Genomic DNA, 22,239 nt, shown 5'->3' with positions numbered 1-22,239 from the left:
TGTAGCAAACCATAAATATGCCGTTTACATTATTATTTACAAAGTCATATATATGTACAAAAACGGATATGAAAAGTCTAAAACAAACATATACATTGGAAAACATATATCTTTGGTTATCAGAGAATCAAAATATGTATTCTCTCTTTCAATTTCACGTTAGTGTTTATTTTTTATATTCAGGCGATATCTGTAACTTGAACTCCGCGGGTCTTTCTTCGGGTCCTTGACGTGGCATCAATAAACCAAGATGGCGGTGGCGTTATAGCTTCCTTGAGTTTCTCTGTATATTTGGAAGTTTAGAATGATTATCTCAAGTCAATAAGCAGACCATTTACTGTGTGCATGATTCTTGCTGTGTTGTTTGGGGTATTTCATATGTAAAGCTGCACAATGAGCGGCTGGGCCGGTTTTTCTGACGAGGAGTTACGGAAGATGCAGCAGAAAGGTAACATTCCTTGTTGCTAATGTTAACCGGACAAGTTCGCATCAGACTCTGCTTCAGCTTCCCAAGTGGTTGACATGTTTTCAATTAACTCTACATTTAGCCTGAATTAAATTTTTGTGAAAACCGTTAGTAGTAATCGTGACTACATGTATTTTCAGACTCAACATTCCCCGCAGCGGCAACCCGCGGGCGGAAATCTGGTCCAGCCAACCGGAGTCGGCAGCAGTTGCAGCGGGAGAAGGCCCTTCAGCTGGCCGCTCAGAAAAACGCAGGAGCCGGGTCTCCTTGCCTCCCACCGGAGCAACAACTCACCAAACCGCCGCCGCCGAAGGAAGAGCCTCAGCCTCAGCCCACAGCTCCAACAGCAGCTCCGGCTGTCAAACAGGAGGTGCAGCAGACACCTAGCGAGATGAAGCCGCCTCCAGAGGAGGAGACCCCGGCCGTCAAAGAGCTGGAGAAACAAGAGGTGGCACTGTTAGTATGTTTTTGATATTATTCTCACTGTTAAGGTTTTGTTTGCTGTTTGAAAAAGTATTTATTCTAGCTGTTCTGTTGTTTCTCCGTTCATTTTTTTACTTGCATATTCAGGCAGTGGTGGAAAAAGTGTTCAGATCCTATATCTCAGTAAAAGTATATTACCAGACAGTGAAAGTACTGCATTTAATACATTATTTAAGGAAAAGTATCTTATTATCATGTACCCATCATACCTGATGTTTTTGGATTAATATTACTGCTGCATAAATGTGTTTGTTTCATTTTACTGCTGCAGATGTTTAAGGTGGTGCTCATTTGAACTCCTTTATATACTGTTCGGGAATCGAATCTACAGAAATACATTATATTCTAGAAGATCATCACATGTTTGTAGTTTGGCTGTCCTGTAAGAACCACATTTCTCTGAAAAGTTGACTCTTCATGGTGTCAGAAAAACCGTCCTGTTTTCAGCTTTGAGGATGGATTTTCCAGCTGATCCAAGAAGGTTAGAGAAAATTAGCTAAAAGTCCAGTGTGTAGGATGTAGGGGTGTCCATCGGCAGAAGTGGTATATAATAGTCATAACCATGTTTTCATTAGTTTGTGATCACCTGAAAATAAGAATCATTGTGTTTTCATTACCTAAGAAGAGCTGTTTGTATCTACATGCAAAGCGGGTCCTCTTCCATGGAGTCTGCCATGTTGTTCTACAGTAACCCAGAACAGACAAACCAAACACTGGCTCTAGACAAAAGCCATTCATGTTGGCCACTGTAGTTCTTCTACATGCTTGGCCCACAGGAGTAGTTTAGTTTATGCTTCTTCACCAATAGATGCCACTAAATCCTACACACTGGACCTTTAAGAAGTGGGGCAATTTTCTCATCACATAAAGGAACACATCATCCTTCATCAGAAACATTCAAAATCAACACATCTGGAGATACATGGTTTTCATTGAAGAAGGAGGGGATGAAAAATTGTATTCTGCAAATTAACTAAAGATATCAGGCAAATGTGGTGGAGTAAAAAGGATAATATTTCCCTTTGAGACGTAGGGGAGTAGAAGTAAAAAATTACCTAAAATGGAAATCCTCAAGTAAAGTAAAAAGATCTTGAATTTGTACTTAAGAAAATTTACTTGGGTACATTCCACCAGTGTGTTCAGGTTTAGCTTAGTATATGACTGCAGCACTCTGCACGTTATCCCGCAAATAATGGGAGGAAGAAATAAATGTTACCTGTTATCCAGCTGGTGGTTGCATAATCTAAGATATTTTTGTGATCTCACACATGCTCATAGTCTGCCTGGCATAATACATTCAAGTCTGCTGTTTTCACAGACAGCACTGCTCAGTTCTTTGCTGGACAGTTGCGTTCCCAGGGGCAGTAGATAGTGCAGTCTGTACAAATGTTGGATTTAAATGCTGGTACATCCATCTGTACATGTCCAAATTCTGAAATTTGGACATATACAGATAGTATTGGGATTCTGCTGATGCTTGAACCTTGTGTGTGCGGTTTATGTTGAGATAAGCAAGTGCTGCGCCACCGATTTTACATTCCCACATACATACATAAACGTTACAATTTCTGTTTATACAGTGAATGTCAGGAGTTATGTAATCATTTTTAAAACTTCTAATCAAACTTTAGGTAAAGTACATATATGTTTAGGTGTTTGTTTAGCATCAGACCCAAAGCTCCTGCCAGGGTGTGGATTTAGTTTTTATAATTGTGTCTTTTTGAATTTGATGAGCATTTTTGTGTGTTTGACCACAGACGGGAAAAGACGCGTCTGGAGCAACTGCAGCAAGAGCAAAAGATAATGGAAGAGAGGAATAAGCGCAAGAAGGCTCTGCTGACGAAAACTATTGCTGAGAAGTAAGTATGTCTGTATTGATACTGTAGTAGGCAACATATTATCATGGCAGATGAGAATCATGGCAAAAGTTAAGGCCAAACTTGAGGCCAAAAGACATAATGTACCTTTACGAGTTTGTTATTGTCCACAGGTCCAAACAGACTCAGGCAGAGGCTGTGAAGCTGAAGAGGATTCAGAAGGAGCTCCAGGCTCTAGATGACATGGTGTCCAATGATATCGGCATCCTGAGAGGCAAGATTGAGCAAGCCAGCTGGGACTACTCCACTGCCAGGTAGGGAGTGAGACAGCACAAGAGCATGAGGAGTTAGAAATGTTTTTATCTATTTTCTCAGCTCTACATGTAACACTTTTGGGGGCCGCTATAGACTGTATACATGCCTCTCAATTGAGGTTTTCACCACTAGCCCCTTTTACACTGCCAGATTTTCCGTGAATGTTGGGCCGTTTTGCCGGCCAGCTGCGAGCGTTTATACACTCAGAGGCAGAATGGCAAGTTAATCCGAGGCGCCCAATTTTCCGCCTCGTAGTATAGTCATATTGGCGGAACCCTTTTAGTTTAAACAGACCGAGGCGGCCTTCCGCAACGGGAGAGGCTGTTGATGACTTGTGGGAGGAGCTATTGATGACGCTGCATGTGCGACCCACTGGCGGTGGATAAACAGGAAACAGCTGATAGCAGGAATTAGCGAGCAGCTAGTAGCAAGAGGGAAACGCAAACCTGACAGACACTGTGAAGATGAGCAACTGGGGAGACAAGGAATTGTGCACCCTCCCTGCCCTCGCAAACGAAGAGGCCATTAACTGTCAAATGACGGGGACGGTGAAGAACGGGCCGATTTACGAGAGAATCGCCGCTTGACTAGCAGCAGCTTCCCTCCCACATCACTGTTTACGTCACACGTTGAGCCACACGTTTTGTTATTTGCTCACGCCCCCCATTGCCCCGAAAAAGGCACATTTTGTAAAAACAAAAGTAGGTAGGCGGCATTTTGCTGCACTCCCCGATTTTGTTTTTATACTGCCAATGCAGAAAGAAGACTGATTGGGCTTTCCTGCACAATTCCTATCTACACAGTCAGCTGTACGTTGTCATTGATGCATTGTACACAAACCAACTCACTAGCAGTTTGCAATACTGGTGTAGAAATGCAAGCAAAAAAAAAAAACAAAACACATTTCTGGTTGAAAGAAGAAACACACCTCCTTTAATAAGGACTTGGATATCAGCAGGTTTTTGAATATGTTCAAGTATCAGAACATCAACCTTTTCCAGAAGGTGGCTGAAGGAATGCCAGAGGGAGGCTGAGCTTGCACAGTCCAACAAGTCCGCCACTGGTAGGAAACTGTGAAAAAATCCTATTTTGAAGCAAAGAAGCCAAATGACAAATGGCTCCAGCTTTTGTACTTTTCCATATTGTGACATAATAAACAACATCTTAGGTAATGTTATCAGAGTATGCACAGCTGCATGTAAACAGGAGTATTAGGGAATATTCATTTTCATTTGCCATGTAAGCAGCTTAGTAGGAATGTCTTTTTGGGAATACTGGCAAAAACTGGACTATTTTCTGCATGTGCACGCACTCATTGATAGGATTTACTACGTTTCTGACACTGTCAGAATTTTGAAGCAGGCTGTTTTTGGTCTAAATGGTGGACGTGTGTCACAATGAGATCTAGGACCAGTGTCTTTGATTGACAACCAAAGATTTTACCATATTTCTCGCATAATTGTGAACTCATGTCAGGGACAGCCCCAAACCATAGGTGCCTTAGTAGCTTTAAGCAATGAGTTAGCATCCTGCTGCATGCAACAGCACTACTGATTGAGGTAATGTTGAGTACAGTATGCTGAAATACCTCAGGCTAAAAACATGAGTAGGTCTGATCTAGGGATGTGCATGACGTGGACATCAGTATTTGTCCAGCATATAGAGCAATGCCTTTTTTTCTTTTGTTTTATTGTAAAGGAAAATGTTATATATATATATATATATATATATATATATATATATATATATATATATATATATATATATATATATATACAGTACAGGCCAAAAGTTTGGACACACCTTCTCATTCAATGCGTTTTCTTTATTTTCATGACTATTTACATTGTAGATTCTCACTGAAGGCATCAAAACTATGAATGAACACATGTGGAGTTATGTACTTAACAAAAAAAGGTGAAATAACTGAAAACATGTTTTATATTCTAGTTTCTTCAAAATAGCCACCCTTTGCTCTGATTACTGCTTTGCACACTCTTGGCATTCTCTCCATGAGCTTCAAGAGGTAGTCACCTGAAATGGTTTTCCAACAGTCTTGAAGGAGTTCCCAGAGGTGTTTAGCACTTGTTGGCCCCTTTGCCTTCACTCTGCAGTCCAGCTCACCCCAAACCATCTCGATTGGGTTCAGGTCCGGTGACTGTGGAGGCCAGGTCATCTGCCGCAGCACTCCATCACTCTCCTTCTTGGTCAAATAGCCCTTACACGGCCTGGAGGTGTGTTTGGGGTCATTGTCCTGTTGAAAAATAAATGATCGTCCAACTAAACGCAAACCGGATGGGATGGCATGTCGCTGCAGGATGCTGTGGTAGCCATGCTGGTTCAGTGTGCCTTCAATTTTGAATAAATCCCCAACAGTGTCACCAGCAAAACACCCCCACACCATCACACCTCCTCCTCCATGCTTCACAGTGGGAACCAGGCATGTGGAATCCATCCGTTCACCTTTTCTGTGTCTCACAAAGACACGGCGGTTGGAACCAAAGATCTCAAATTTGGACTCATCAGACCAAAGCACAGATTTCCACTGGTCTAATGTCCATTCCTTGTGTTTCTTGGCCCAAACACATCTCTTCTGCTTGTTGCCTCTCCTTAGCAGTGGTTTCCTAGCAGCTATTTGACCATGAAGGCCTGATTGGCGCAGTCTCCTCTTAACAGTTGTTCTAGAGATGGGTCTGCTGCTAGAACTCTGTGTGGCATTCATCTGGTCTCTGATCTGAGCTGCTGTTAACTTGCGATTTCTGAGGCTGGTGACTCAGATGAACTTATCCTCAGAAGCAGAGGTGACTCTTGGTCTTCCTTTCCTGGGTCGGTCCTCATGTGTGCCAGTTTCGTTGTAGTGCTTGATGGTTTTTGCGACTCCACTTGGGGACACATTTAAAGTTTTTGCAATTTTCCGGACTGACTGACCTTCATTTCTTAAAGTAATGATGGCCACTCATTTTTCTTTAGTTAGCTGATTGGTTCTTGCCATAATATGAATTTTAACAGTTGTCCAATAGGGCTGTCGGCTGTGTATTAACCTGACTTCTGCACAACACAACTGATGGTCCCAACCCCATTGATAAAGCAAGAAATTCCACTAATTAACCCTGATAAGTCACACCTGTGAAGTGGAAACCATTTCAGGTGACTACCTCTTGAAGCTCATGGAGAGAATGCCAAGAGTGTGCAAAGCAGTAATCAGAGCAAAGGGTGGCTATTTTGAAGAAACTAGAATATAAAACATGTTTTCAGTTATTTCACCTTTTTTTGTTAAGTACATAACTCCACATGTGTTCATTCATAGTTTTGATGCCTTCAGTGAGAATCTACAATGTAAATAGTCATGAAAATAAAGAAAACGCATTGAATGAGAAGGTGTGTCCAAACTTTTGGCCTGTACTGTATATATATATATATATATATATACATATATAAACATAAATTGACCCTGTTCTATATTAAAAGTTTAAATTTTTGGACAGGATTCAGTGATGTAACTGCAACCTATGAATATCTGCCCACATCCATATAGCAAAAATGATAGATGTGAGCAGCCACAGATAACATTCAACATATTCAGCCAGACTTCCCCCAAGAGTAATGTTTGGAAGAATTTCAAGAAAATAAAGACTGTTTTTTGTGAGTACTGGAGCACTCAATAATTTAATTTGGAAGTAACTTAAAATGCCTATCCCTAGTTTGGTCTAAGTTTGACAATCCCTCCCATAAACTCCATTAGCAGGTCAAAGGCATCTGGTGAGACAGAAGGCAGAACAGTAATAATCTGGATTGTATCTCTATTGCACTTTTCCTCCTAATCAGAACAAAGAACTTAACAATGCAGCTCAATGAGAGCGTAGGCTTGGCTTTTGGGAGCAGTTTAGGGCAGAGTGTATTGCTCAATGACACTTCAACATGGGGACAGATGAGTTGGGAGATTGCTGGGACATCAGTCACACTAAAACATTCGGAAAGTAAGGGGCCACTAAGCACTCAGAATTTCATAAATCATGTTTTTATTTGACACGGACAACCCAGTCAGTCTGATTTTAATAATAAATGGAACAACACAGTTTTGCAGTAAACAGCACTTTATTGATCACAAAATAAAAAGTGACCAGGTAATGAACTGTACATCCACTGTAAATGCTGCCCCCTGCAGCTTGTTTCCAGTATTCATGTGACATTTTTCTCCCAACACTTGTGATCCACATGTGTTCTCAAACACTTTGAACCAGTTTCAGCAGACACAGTCCTGCTCTGATGTTCTGGGAACTTCCCTTCAACATAAAGGGACTAATTAACTAAGGAGGATTACAAGTAAAACCTAGAAAAAATAGAAGGAACAAAGACTGCAAATAGTTTTATAATATATTGTGTGTATGTGATTCTTCAGCAACATCTTATCCAGTGAAGCTGTGTTTGACCTTGTGCCTGTAGCTGTGATTTCCCTGTGCAGCCTCTTGTGTAGCGAGAGTAGCTCCATGTCATGAACACTTCTCATTACAGATGTTTGTATAACGGGAAGAGGACCTGACCTTCACACACTCATTACACTGGATTCTGTTATGATTATGTTGATATAATCAATTGTTGAGATTTCGCTGAGGTACAACATAAAACCCCTGAGGTGAAATGTTTGACATCATCTGTTTAGTTACCACAGTGTTTCCAAACAGTGTGTGATGTTCTGTTCTTCACAATTAAAACAACGTTTCTGCATTCAGACACTATGGAAGGACTTGTGGGGGTTTGTGCCAATAAGATACCTTTTTTTGAATTCAGATACAAAACCTATACTTTTTTGGAAAAATATAAAGATGTTTTTCTATGTAAAAAAAAAAAAAAATACATTTGACTTTAAACAAAAGAAGTCCAAAGCTTAAAGACATTCATCTTAAAAAAGTATATAAAACATAACACATCAGACAAAAAGTCAGATTTTAGAAGCTGTAACCAGAAAATATTTGGCATTTTTTCCTTGATGAATGCTTTAAAAGAGGAATTAATTGTCATAACTGTTGACGATTAAACTGAACAGTTATTTGTCTCATTATTTGGGCACTTAACTACCCAACTCTTTTCCTCGGTGGATTTATGCAACATTCTTTCTTTTGGTTTAGACTTAATATCAGTCAGCCATGTAACAGTCTTCATTTATACTCATGTGGTTAAGCTTTGACAAAAAGCAGGTGTAAAAAGAGGAATATTTTATATGATGGCCACTCAACATATTTGGTCATAATGGATATTCTCTACAGGCAAGAAGTGCAGACGGGAGTACTTTGATTTGTTGCAGCAAACATTCTAAATGAAATGAAACACTGGCACTGTCACAGATGAAAGCTATTCATTGGATCTAAAAGTGAAATATTCTGTGCAATGCAGAGTAAAAATGTGAAATTGTGCAGCCCTGTGATTTAGTTCACATTTGTCTCCATTTTTCCTCACATATCTTCTCAGAAAGCGTTATGATAAGGCGGAGGCGGAGTACGTGATGGCCAAGCTGGACCTGCACAAGAAGACAGAGGTGAAGGAGCAGCTGACGGAGCACCTCTGCGCCATCATCCAGCAGAACGAGCTGCGTAAAGCCCACAAGCTGGAGGAACTGATGCAGCAGCTGCAGCTTCAGGCCACCGAGGAAGAGCTGGAGAGGCAGAAGCAGCATGAGGAGGAGCAGGAGAAGAGGAAGACAGAAAGCTGTGTGGAAAGGCAGAGAGACGGGAAACAGGGAAACGGCTCAGTGGAGAATCAGGAGGGGACAGTGCAATCAACCAAAGACTGTACAGCCACAGAGGGAGAGGCTGTGGAGGAGAAGGGAGGTGGCGTTCAGCAAGAGCACCACCCGATGACTGAAGTGCCAAAGACTGAACAAGACTGTAAAACATTAGAAAACTGTGTCCAGAGTGAAATTATGGCTTCCTGATGCTCAGAAAATAAAGATGTCAGCTGTGAAATATCAGGACATTATCACACGTCGCAGTGTAGGGATTCATATAAAACACTAATGCTAATGTTTTCCACCAATGTCTGCTTGATATGTGATGCTGTATGTTGATGCTGTCATATCCAGGGCGGGGTATTAGCATCAATACTTCTTGGTACCAACCAAAATGAGCTCTAACAACCCTGTCTCCTAAATATCATGCTCTTATACTACTAAATGTTTTTGCTTAATATGTTGTGGAGCAAACATCATTGCTGGATTGCTCACTGGTTACAATTTGTCTGATGTTGTGGTACCACCCACAGTTAGTAGGGAAGTGGTCTGAGTCAGTGGTGAACATACAAACCAAGAAACGGTTTCTGTCGCGCATGCCATTAATTATTATATATCATGGTTTGGTATGGTTGGTGATTGTTTTGGTTGTTAAATATTGGAAAAAGTAAGCACGTTCAGTGAGCTTTTGACTTTTTCAATATTTAACCCAGACCCTGCAGTCAAGTTTTGTCCTATTTTTCTCAGTTAGCTCCCAACAGTGGCCTAGCTGTCACACATTTTAAAGTTAAATTATAGAAAACATTGGTGTTGGATCGGTATTGAAGGAGAAAGGTCAAAATCAGAGTATCCCTATTTTTATCTATGCAGATATTTTCGTGACAAACGTGTTGTGATGTTAAAACATCATAATCGGGGCGGTTTCACATATCCTTCAAAAGTTATTTACTGTCGCAGATTAGTAATATATGAACGTCATTTTTACTAAACGATCAAGTAAAGTTGGCATCAAATTTCTGGTGGGACTTAAGATCATGTGTACTAGTATGGACAATTTTAGACTGTACTTTATTTAGGCCAACTTCTTCCAGGTTGCTTGTACTTGCTTGCTTCTTTTGTAAATGAAAAAAAGAGACTTTGTAGAAAGGTATCAGGTGGAAAACACATTGTCTCAGTGAAACTTGAGTGTCTTATCAGCACTAGTATTGAAAACAAAACAACACCAGCCTTCAATGTATGTGTACCTGCAGCATCTGACAGAATCATAGTCAGCAGCAGAGTGAAGCAGAGTATCTTGCAGCCATTATCCGCGATGGCTGGCTTTTTATGTGTGTGCTTCCAAAAACAGCTCTTCTTCCAAACATGTGGTTTTACATCATATGTGAATTATCTCTCTGAGCAAAGGTTATATTCAAAAGATGACTGTTTTTGATTGTTGTCGCTTTGTGGCAACAATGAAAGATGGGTCCTGTTTACTTCCTGGAAAGTCTCAGTTTCATGCAGATGGAAAGAGGCCTGAATCCATTTCTATTCCAAACATAAACCCTGCTGTCTTATGTGTTGTAGATGAACATGTTAGCTGGCGCTGGGCTCGCATTTCACAAAGCTAATTCTCGTCTTGTCAGTGCAGCTGAGGAGCAGTGGGCCTCCTGAATGGTAAGATGATATCTGTTAATGTATGTACAGATGCTTTCAGCTGCATGTGTTTCTGCAGAGTCGACTTTCTCTCGCTGCACACGATGTCGAAAATAATATATGACAATAATGTTAAACTTTATATATGTGGGCCTGACCAAAGCCTGATTGTATGTTCTGAAGCAAATGACTGATGCATATAAAAACTTATTTAAGTGGGGTAAATATTTAAAAAGGTGATATTTAGATATACACTACAGTGTGATATTTTACTAAATAAACTCTTCAGGGAGTGTGTTTTCTGGTGCATTTTGTCCTCATGTTTGTCATTTTAGCTTTTAGATAATGAGTTATCTGCAGAACTGAAGCTTGTGGTCCTGAAGGAATTTACACGGGGAGCACTTTGGGACTCTAGTTGCTTTTGCAAGTCGTTTTTAAAGTGCAGTAAGTGTTTCTGTAAACTGCTTTGAGATTTTACAGCGCTCCGGTCACATCTGGCCGTCTGAAGGAGAGGCCGTAAAAGCAGTTTTTTAATTAGTTGGGAGGTAGGAGCTCAGAGAGGGAGAGTGACCACCGTCCTGTCTGTTCATGCACAACCTCCAAGGTCAACGTTTGAAGTCCCCAGGAGCAGATTTCAGCTCAGATATGACCAAATTATAAAGGCATTCAAATAAAAAGGACATGATTATGTCATTTTCACAAAATCCACAGATGGAATGTCACTAAGTAGATTTCTCACGTACAAATTTGAGTTTGTAAGTGTTTTAATTTTATGCTATACTCCATACATCCTCCACTACGTTTATTTGCTAACTGTAGTTACTTTAAAAATTGAGACTGTTCTAAAATATGATGGCATTATGCACTGATGCATATGCAGTAATAAATCCATATTAAGTTGTTTTAGTTTGTGATTGAGCCCTTAAAATTTTTAATTTCTTTTTTAAAAAGTGAGAAAATCTGTCTGTGGTCAATATATAACAGACTATTTGAGAATGAACAAATAGCAACTTTGATATCTAACTTGAAAATTAACTTTATTTTTTCATAATTGTTGTGCAGCTGCCTGATTTATTCTGTCATTCTTATAAAACAAGTTGATTTAGATCAAAAAAGGGATTTTTTTGCAGTGATAATTTCCCCTTGTCTTTAGGAGTTATTGACTGCAGCTACAGCATGAAAATGCTGTTAACATGTTTGCATCAATAATCACAATGTATGCTGTAATATATTAAAATGTCCAATTAGTATTTGAGGACTTTTACTTTTGACACTTAAAGTGCATTTCTGTACTCTTAAGTAAATCTTATTTGTAATGGAGTAGATTTCACATTATGGTATTTCTGTTTTAACTTAAGGATCTGAGAGCTTCTTCCGCCACTGACAAAATCCCATTTAGGTTTTTCTTCCTGATATAGTATTACCAACCGATCCTCTAAATGAAATATTATGTATAAAACCCACTAAAAATACTGCAAAGTGAATTTAAGGGTGTTTATCCTCCTATACATTTCACATGCCACAGTCACTGCTTCACTTTTAAATGGGAATAATAGTAATCGTCAGGATCATTTGACAAAACTCCCCAGGGGGGGTCCCTGAAGAGAAATGTACTCTGGATTATGACAAAGAAAAATGAGAAGATACAGGCTACGGAGATTAAGGCATCCAGCCGGGCTTCAAACTGCAGATATGGCTTCTACATTAAATACATTTCCACTGGGGAGAAGCGTGTTTCTATGCATGTGTGTGTGTTTGTGTGTGTGTGTGTGTGTGTGTGTGTGTGTGTGTGTGTGTGTGTGTGTGTGTTGGGCGCTGGGCCGCACTTCAGAGAGCGGAGGGTTTATAAAGTAAAGTGTGATTTATGTGGCGCTGGCGTCCCTCGACAGGTCGAGAAAGACCCTGAAACCCGAGAAGTCCGAGAGCCAAGAGAAAAAACTAAAAAAAAAGCCCAAATCAAGTTTTCCTGAGACTCTCAGCCATCTGGAGGAGCCGAGCTTCACCTCCATATCTGCTGAACTTTGAACCCACTGTCGGTACAACTGTGAACCGACACAATATAGAGAGTGGATACAGTCAGATCCTTATGTGAGCTGTTCTGATGTGAAAATGCTGCAGGGAACACGCTCATTCTTAGCTTTTATTGAGGCCTAATTTTCATAGGCAATTAAAATATTGTGCAGATTAATTTAGCTGCTGGATAATTAACTGAATCTCTTAATTTAGAGCTTCACTTTTGAAGCCGAAGTAATTCTATGTGACATAAGAAGCAACTGGTAGACTCAGAATAAATAAATCTGCAAAATAAGGAGTAAATTAGATTCTTTCAACGAAAAAGGGAGACATTTTAAACGAAGTTGGCGTCATGCACGCCTGGATAAATATTCGATGGAAAATAAATTCCGATCGACCAAGAACAAGTGTGGATGTTGATCCTGAGGGTTAAACAGTAATAAAAAATAAAAAATAAAAGAGTTTGACTTGTTTGGAAAATGATTCACTCTAACTTTAACTGTAAAATTGACCAAACCTTAACATGACAAATAACTGAACCCAAACCCAAAGAAATAAAACCACTAATGAAGTGATTTATTTATTCCTGCCTCGTGATGATCCCTTATACAGTATGTCTGCGGTGTTAAACGCTCTTTCTGAGCGGCTTTTAGGGGTTTGTAATAATGAGAATCAGTGCGGCTGAATTAATTTCACACGGCCACTTGCTCTGTAAACTCTCCGTGTTGTTTTAATCAGGAGCAGATTTGCTGTTTTATGTCGGAACACCACAGACCGTTTACAGTTACAGCAGTGCAGCATGATGTGAACCGCCTGCAACAACAGACACAACAGCAGAACAAAAACCAGTCGTAAAATATAAAGAGATAGTTCAAACAAGTACATTCACTCACAATTAAATACAATTACTGCAATTACAGGCAGTGTATATTTTTGTATCTGACAGCTGGGGTTCATTTACACACAGATCGGATCAGAAAACATCGCTGTTGTCTCCAAAAACTCAACTTTCCAGTTTCGTTTCAGCTCGATGACGAAGACGCACCTCAGACACTTTTATGTCTGTCAGCCCAGAACAACACGTGATCCTTCAAATTCATTGGATGCGCGAGGACAGATGATAGACACAAAGCTTTTTTTAAGCGCGAGGGGAAACCTCCTATTTAGGGGAATGTCATTATTTGATTATTTTACTTCATATAAAGTTGAGGATTTATTGATACATTAACATGCATTCATAATTTTGCAATTAAATACCTTAACAATTTACTAAGTACATTTATGAGCAATACTTATTTTAAGTCTTTTTTTTAATGAAGAACTTTTACCCTTAGTGGACTGTTTTTTCGGTGGCCTATGCCAGAATCAGCTTAGTTTGTTCAGCCTGGGATTTTCTTCAATATATTTAAGGTAAGATAAGATGTGGTAAGGTAAGGTGTGAGATGAGATTAGATAAGATAATAGCCTACTAAGGAGCCAAATTTAGCAGCAGCCCAACAAACAAGTTAGGTGTAGGAACAGGATACAGGTAAGTCAAACATACAAGATAAATCATTTATAAATGTTACAAAGCTAATCTACAGCCTATATTACCTTAAACCACTATGCTGCAGGTCCCTGGTGACATTCCAGATCACAGTGACATATTAGCAATGAAGGGAGCCTGTTCAGTAGCAATACTGTTAGATAAAAATCACCTATTACAGTAAAAATTCTCCATTTAATAGTCTAAAGTAAAAATTAAAAAAAACAGCAAGATGTACTTACTCATTAAGCAGAATGGACCCTTTCAGTGTTACAGCAGCATATTATATAACACCAAAATGGAGCTTTTATTTTAATGCATCCAGTTTGGTTGACAGGTCTGGCAGGAAAAAATGTTTAGATCTTATTCAAGCAGCAACACCACAGTGCACAAATACTACTTTACAAGTAAAAGTACTGCATTTAAAACTTAACTTAAGGAGAAGTATAATCATGATGTTATCTGTTAAAGGACTATCAGTGCTGAGTGCATTTTCATGTAAGCAGCACTGTAATGCTTACAGGTGGAGTTCACTACTTATTACTATTATTGTCCAACTTTACTTACAGGTGGGTGGCTAAAACTGCACATGTTTTGTGTGTAAAATCTCCAAAGTAGCAAAAAACTGCAATAATTGGCACTTTAAAATGTGTTGAAAAATAAAGTAGCATTAAACAGAAATACTCAAGTGTAAGTACACAATTGCACTTGGCCTACAGTATTGAGTAAATGTACTCAATTACATCCCACCGCTATCTGGATTTGGAATCCCTCTCTATATAAATAGGCCTACTGTCGATATATAATGTATTGATGTATAAAACATATTTAGTTTGAGAGACATTAGTATAATGTGAAAAGTAAAGACGTCCTTCCTGCATGTTTAACACAACCTCAGTCTAACATGCAGATGATTTGCGCAGTTGACATTTTAAGGCTGCAGTGTTGTGAACCAGCTCCAGTCCTGACTCCTCAGCCTCTGACAGCCTCCTCTGAAAGCTGTAATCAGCTCAGAGTGTGTGTGTGTGTGTGTGTGTGTGTGTGTGTGTGTGTGTGTGAGAGAGCTCTGCAGCTCTGCAGCAGTCGCTATACGGTGAGAACTCCCGGCGCAGCCGCTGCAATCAGGCGGAGCGCAGAGGGAGCGTGTCTGCAACATATGGTTCCCTGCACAGGATGTAAAGAGTCAACAAGGAGGCCATTTACTCCCAATTAGGGAAATAAAACAGGACAGGGGCCAAAAGCGCTACTCCAATCAGCACCAGGGGTCACTGGACAGCGGCGGCGGCAGGGCGGCGGCCCGGGACCGTCATCATCACCATCAGCCCCCCCTCATCTTCATCCTCAGCCCGGGGCCAGGGCTGCACGGAGGGACTGAGCTGACACAGAACCAGCAGGGAGAGGAAGCGCATTAAGGCCGAAATTATTTTAATGCATCCAGTTTGATTGACAGGTCTGGTGGGAGAAGTTTTTAGATCCTATCTAAGTGGCAAAATCACAGCGTGCAAATACTTAAGCGCTAAAAGCACTACATTCAAAACTAAACTTAAGGAGAAGTACTATGCTAATGTTATGTATTACAGGACTGTCACCACCTGTGCATTATCATGTAAGCAGCAGTTTATAGGTGGAATTAATTAGTGCTGGGTCGTTAAAGCTATAACAAGATGATCATATGTTGTGTATGTAAAAATAAGTAGGCTAACTGCAGATAAATGAAGTGAAGTGAAATGTACAATTTCCCCCTGAGATGTAGTGTAATGTAGAAAACAACTTAAAATGTTCTCAAGTGAACTTTATACCTTCTTTCACTGCTCCACAAAATCTCTACAACTTTATAGATGTTGGAGATATTTACACAAAAACAGGTTTGTACATAAAAACATTGATATTTAATGATTCGATCTGCTGTAAAGTCTGAATCTGTAAAGTAACTATCTGGTTTTATTCTGGTGTGGACACAGTTATACTTGGCTGTATTCTTTAATTGAAACTAGAAGGCAGAGTAAAGGTCGTGGTCATCAGTTATTTACCCACCTTAATGTCAAAAACCATTCCAACACACTGTATGAAGACAGAAATGTTGTGTCTTCTGTATGAGATCACACACTCTCACCTGCCTGCTGAATTCTCCTCATTAAGATTTACGCTGGCCTCAGAGGGTCAGCAGGTTTTTTGTGGGTTCACCGTTCAGTTACCACCCACAGTCTCCTCGAGCTGGACCAGACTACAACCCCGTACAGACTCTAATTATCCCAGTTCAGGCTTTCAGTCCTGACATGGGTTAAAGTGTGGAGTTTCATGACTCTGTGATCAGACTCCACTTCAAACTCACAAAACCAATTTAGTGAAGCTCCATATTAATTTATGATCATTCATGTTTTTGGCGCGTGCAGTTAAATACTGTATCAGGGTGAAAAAGATCAGCCTTTAAGATTTATGTGTTGCACTTTTATGGAAGTGAAATCTGAGCCCAGAAGCTGCCTGTCAGGCTCGCACAGATGACTGAATCACTGATGAAACACTTGGAGCCTTTAATGAACTGCTCAGATTTTGGGATTAAATGCAGTCAGATACTTTGTGTTACAAATGAAAAGATGGCAGTGAAATGGTTGTTGTACAGAGTGCCTGCAGACACAAATTCATATGACACACAGAGACACTCAGATGGTTAAATTGAGCTCTTTTCCACATATAAACACACAGGTACAACAATACAAATATACTGTTTAATTAATTACATTTTTTTTATTATGGGCCACACAGTAGAAACAGATCTTCATTCTTGATCTTGAGAACACAAGCTGTCCTGTCTGTGTGTGAGGCTGCTGCACACTTTTTATTTTTGTAAATGCAAAGATGGGAATGTTGCTGTTTGCTGCAGACAGGTGGAAATACAGTCTGTTTCATAATAACTGGAGCCGTGAGGAGAGAACAGAATTGGTAGAGTTGGAAGAAGTAGTGAAATCTTAGAGTGTAATGTGTATCTTATAATTGGAATATTAGTACTGACTAATTAGCATGTTGGAAACATTTTGCTATTTTTTCTGGTGGGTAATTTAATTTATAACAATGCATATTTTATCATCTGATTATGTTTTGTGTATTAAATGTTACTCTGAAAAATCACTAGAACTGAAATATAAAAAGTAGGCTATAATTTTCTTTCTGGAATATCATGGAGTAGAAGTATGAAGTAGCCTTTTATTCAGTGCAAATATGAAAGTAAAGTGCAAGTGCCTTAAAATTATAATGTAAATGTACTTTAGGAGCACAAAACACATGTTTTAGCTCCTTTTAAGAATGCAAAAGTTTCAACATGCTGCAGAATTTAAACAAGACTTATCTTGAAGTGTCAACTTGTTAATATATTTCATTTGAATATTCAGTTGCACAACTCAGAAAAGGTCTATTCTAGATTGATTTGAGATTAAAGATTATTTGGGAGCACTTAAAACTGAATTTGGTTCAGGACATTGTGGCAGGAGTTGTAGGCGGATTTGAACCATCAATGTTGTGATTACATGGTATGTGTCTTAAACCACTGGGCTTCAGGACGCCCCGCAGATGTTTCTTTGTTCATATTCAGGAACTTTAAAATTCCCCTGAGACAAATCTGTGATGCTGGACTGTATAAACAAAATGACTTTGATTTGAGGTCACTTGACAATGAAGTTTCAGTCTTCAGCAGCTGTTCAGTGTGACTGAGATGATCCTAAAATTCACAGCTAACTGAAATGACCTGTTAAAAAATGCTGTGTTTAAATTCCTCAGCTGTCATTACTGCATTAATTTTGATTCTTATGCTATTACTGATCTTTACGCCTTTTATTAAATGTTTAGTAATCTTAATGATCGTTTGTGTTTTTGTCTAGCTGTAATCTCTCTTCATGACAGTTTGGTCAACATTTAATGCTCTATAAATAAACTGACTTAACTTGATAGCGGTTACAATAAAATCTGAGTTAATGTTTAATAAATTAAATGAAGCTGTACCAAATGTTTTGATGACATTTACATCAGCTCTTTGTTATGAAGCTTACAAAGCATCTTTTTATTCCTCCTGCTTTAATTTAGCCCAATGAAATCAACACAGAAGGACCTCTAATTTTCTACCGGCGAAGCCCATCTGAGTCTCTTTCACAGACTCTTCCTGCTAACGTCAGCTCTGCAGGATGGCATTTTCCTTTCAGAGATGTTTGGACGTTTCCATTCGCCACAGACAAACTGCAGCAGTCGGAGCAAACAGGCCACTTTCACATCGAGCTCTGAACAAAGAATAGGGGCCCTGGAGGAGAAGACTGGGAGTCTGAGGCATGGGGAGGCCTTTTTTTTCTTTTTTTTTCTGCGCTAGCTGGCACCGGAATGGACTTGTAGGCAGGAAAAGAGAATCTGGGGGGAAAACTAATGATGAAAAAGTCTACTCTATCCCTGTGCCTTCATTAAATACATGGAAAGAACGAGAGAGACACATCTGGATTCAATCCGCGTCCCTTTGATGGCATCAAGTGTTCTTTTCCCAGATCAGGGGGCTGGAAGCTACGGGATGTCTATGGCAGCTTGGAGCCCAGAGTCGACTCCTGCCATCTGAACACATGAACCCCCCCCACATCACCTCCACCATCCAACTCCCTTCATTCCTTCATCCTTTCACCCCCACCACCTCTCCAACTCAACTAACTTACAGTTCAGTACCAACACTGAAGTTGGAAGTTTAGAAGAACTTTACTTTCATTTCTTGAGTTGGGGAAGAAGCACTTTTTACTCCACTACATCTATGTGATGGCTGGCATTACTGCTACTTTGCTGGTTCAGAGAAAAGTTTATAAAATGCTAATATGACACAAAGTATTTCATGTCAGAAAGCAGTAGTTTCTAATAGTTTGGGCGTTTTTGTAACAGGACCCCTTAAAATACAGTGATGACAACTTGTTATCTTGGTGAGTAGCTCAACCAAAGAGAAATGTTCCTCCTTCGATTTGTTTTTTTTTAAAAGCATTTTTAAGGGCCTGAAGAGGTTTAAGTATCCAATAAAATGTATTATTTTGAAAGTAACCCCTCAAATTTGTCTTGGGACTCTTTGAGGGGTCCAGTCCCTGAGTTGAGAAGCTTGCTGTTTCTCCTTTTCGTCTTTCCTCAACTGATCTGGAAGCATGAAAATTCCTGCTCGGATCAAACTGGAAGAGACTGTTTGAGATAGAAATTGGGGGGAACTGCTATAATTTCAGAACTCAGTTGATGAGGTAGACAGTCCAGACTCTCATTCAGCTCTGATTGGCTGAACCTCTGGAAACTACCTAAGAATCGCACACCTGTGAGCAGTCAAGTGGCTAATTAACCAACAAGTGCAGCTGCTGCTTGATGATCAGTGTCAGCTATGTGGGATGGTTTTTATTCAGTGCACAAATGACTGGACTGTTTTTATATAAGTGCAGGAGCAGTATTTCAGTTATGTTTCTGTCCAAGGAACATAAGTCCAATATTCTGTCTCCTTTAAGCTCTAGTCTGGTCTCCACCATCTCCTCAGAAAGAGATCTGTCTCTTTAGTTGCTAAATGTTTAACTATGTACACCAGCTGGTCTCCTTTTCTCTCTGCTGTTTGCTGCTGGGAAGAGGTATAGGAATAATAAGACCTTTTACTTAAATAAAACTGCTGATGTGTAAATACCATGCTCCAAGTGAAAGTCCTGCATTCAATTTTTGACTAAAATGCTAAGTGTCAAAGATATAGTGGGTTTTATTGGCATCTTGCAGTAAAGGTCACAATTTGCAACCAGGTGAATCTTCTCCTGATTAGAATTCCTTCAGTGTTCATTGTTCAGGAGGGTTTTTTAGCGGGAAATGAATTATCCACAGAGGTGTCTTTCTCTCCAAAACAGACCAGGTGCCTAAAAGTAAAAACACTGAATAAAGAAGTTTCCCATTACAAATATATTTGAGGAAGGGTATATTGGCCAAAATGGAATATGATATTCATAAGTTTTCTTTGGTGTATGATCACTTGGGACTAAGAATCACTTTGTTTTTCGTTAGCTTAGAATGAGCCCTTGGGGACTGGGTCTTCTACCATGTAGCCCGCCATGTTGCACCATCGTGTTTCTGCAGCGGCCCAGAACAGATAAACTATAGACATATACTATAGACTATAGACAGGGTCTTTTGTGTTTTTACTGCTGTCTTCAAATGGAACTCGTGAGCTCAGGGTTACGACATGGGTTACCGTGTATAGGCTACATGTTATTCTTTGCTTTCAAGTGATCAAGCTGTGAGAGTACCACTGCTAGGCAACAGTAACATGGACACAACTGTCTGGATCTAGCAGCCATCGAGGCTAACAATTTAGCAAGCTAGCGAGTGGATCACTTAATACAGGAAATTTAATGCATTGTAAAGCAGGAAAAAGATGAGGCTGTAGGAAACATCAACATTTTCCAATGATATAAATTTCCGAAGAAAGACCCCCAAACAACTAAAGTTACAATATGTGATCTAACCATCCACCGAAAAACAAACTAAATGGCCTCCACCATTTATGAAAACGTCAGCAAACACATCGCAACTCATGAACTGAAAATTTCCACTTATGTGGTCATGAATATCACAAGAGGGTGTTTGTAGGTATGGACTTTTTTTGTGAGCACACTAAACACAACCTCATTTGAAGGTAGCATGTATTACTTGAAGGTCACCACAGAGAGGAGAGAGGAACGGGGTATTCAGTCACACTGCTCCTTCAAGCGAAAGTATTGACATCAAAAATGAGTTCCAAAAGTGAGAGCACTCATTATACATGAATAATATATCTATATTATATTATTGAATTTGTATTATTGATGCAACAAAGGAATACTTCACCCACAAAATGAACTTTGTATATCAATTACTCACCTCGTGTTAACCTTGAATTCCTAAAGAATGCATTTCACTGAGCAGAGTTCAAACACAAGTACTGCACAGGCTCAGAATTTTCTCCGTTTTTTATTCTTTTTTCACAGTGGAAGCATGCGAGAAAAACGTTTCTTTGTCATTGTAATACGTGGTAAAAATAGATATAGAAATGGTCAATCTGTGGGTGAAGTATTCCTTTGAGTAAAAGTATTTACATCAAAATAAGTATCAAAAGTCAAAATACTCATGCATGAATACCATCCTGTATATTATAAATACGATGTTTCCCTCTGAAATATAGTGGTGTAGAAGTATGACATAGCTGAAAATGGAGCTACTCCAGTAAAGTACAAGTACCTCAAATGTACTTGGTTACTTTCCACCTCTGATGCAGGTAGTGTGCAGTGGGTTGATCAGAAAACAGCTGCCTGCTGCTGCTGGAAACACTGAGACTGAACCAGACAGGAAACGTGACATAAAACCGAAACCAGGAGCTAAAAGAGGGTGAAAGGCTCCACGGAGCTGCTGATAATTCTCTGTGGGTTTCCTTTCACATTACGTGGGTTGTACGTGTGTTTTGAGTATTTGTGTCTCTCTGACTGTCCATCTGTCTGTCTGTGGAGAGATTTTGTCAATGCGATAACATTGCAGTTGTGCAAGATGCAGTCAATTACAGGTGTGTAGTTGAGATGAAATGAAGGTCGAGTTTGAAGATACGTGTAGACTGAGCCAGGGGACTGGAAGTAGGGAAGGGGCTACTACCTCTGTGGGCTGACACAACTTTAACCCACTTTTTTTTTTTTTTTTTTTTTACGAAATTAGGTTTTTACATGCTCGATGGCCCCTAAGCAGTTATTTATTCCAACTTCATTTTCTCTGTATATTTTATATCAAGGATCCAGTTGGACTTCTTTATATTTTTGTTCCCTGCTGCCCTGACAGCTCAGCCTCGTGTGGACAGATCTGTGGATAGACTGACTGGCACGGGTTATGGTTGATTTAACTGGTGGCAGACCGCAGGACAGTTAGAGTGGGTTTATCAACACACAGGCAGTGATAACACTAGTGTGTCTCCCTGCACACTCTGCTGGCTGCTGTTCCACTCACACTCACACTCATTAGGGGGAGAGCTTTGCCAGCCAGGGGAACAAAAACAGGCCAAACCAGGGTGTTGATGGTGCTGATGGTGATGTTTCTGCTGAGGGGGATGGGTGAGGGGGCAGCTCGTGGTGGTGGGGGCCTGTGAAACGTCAGACACAACATAAAGGCATTGCCACGTAATTACGGGACTCTTTCATTTTTGGAGAGAGAGAGAGAGAGAGAGAGAGAGAGAGAGAGAGAGAGAGAGACTATAGGGTGTATAGCCTGGAGGTGCGGC

The 22,239-nt window shown here is 39.9% G+C and overlaps 1 protein-coding gene across 1 annotated transcript; it reads left to right on the top strand.

Annotated features, from left to right (window-relative positions):
* Positions 1-241: 241 nt before the first annotated feature.
* Positions 242-10,742, top strand: gorab (golgin, rab6-interacting). Its single transcript, XM_033620755.2, has 5 exons — positions 242-448; positions 607-922; positions 2,707-2,808; positions 2,940-3,080; positions 8,548-10,742. Exons 1-5 carry the CDS (start codon positions 394-396, stop codon positions 9,008-9,010), a joined length of 1,077 nt encoding a protein of 358 aa, XP_033476646.1. The 5' UTR covers positions 242-393; the 3' UTR covers positions 9,011-10,742.
* The last annotated feature ends 11,497 nt before the right edge of the window (positions 10,743-22,239 follow it).

The sequence above is a fragment of the Epinephelus lanceolatus genome, chromosome 6 (genome assembly GCF_041903045.1).
Source record: "Epinephelus lanceolatus isolate andai-2023 chromosome 6, ASM4190304v1, whole genome shotgun sequence".
Taxonomy (NCBI): Eukaryota; Metazoa; Chordata; class Actinopteri; order Perciformes; family Serranidae; genus Epinephelus; species Epinephelus lanceolatus.
Note: the sequence above shows the minus strand (reverse complement) of the source record. Positions and strands in the feature narration are given on the sequence as shown.

What these genes read in the sequence shown, in the direction of transcription:
- gorab (XM_033620755.2), top strand. Translation starts at nt 394, where the DNA reads ATGAGCGGCTGGGCCGGTTTTTCTGACGAGGAGTTACGGAAGATGCAG. An exon ending in ACGAAAACTATTGCTGAGAA is followed by an intron (nt 2,809 to 2,939) that starts GTAAGTATGTCT and finishes TATTGTCCACAG; the next exon opens with GTCCAAACAGACTCAGGCAG. An exon ending in TGGGACTACTCCACTGCCAG is followed by an intron (nt 3,081 to 8,547) that starts GTAGGGAGTGAG and finishes ATATCTTCTCAG; the next exon opens with AAAGCGTTATGATAAGGCGG.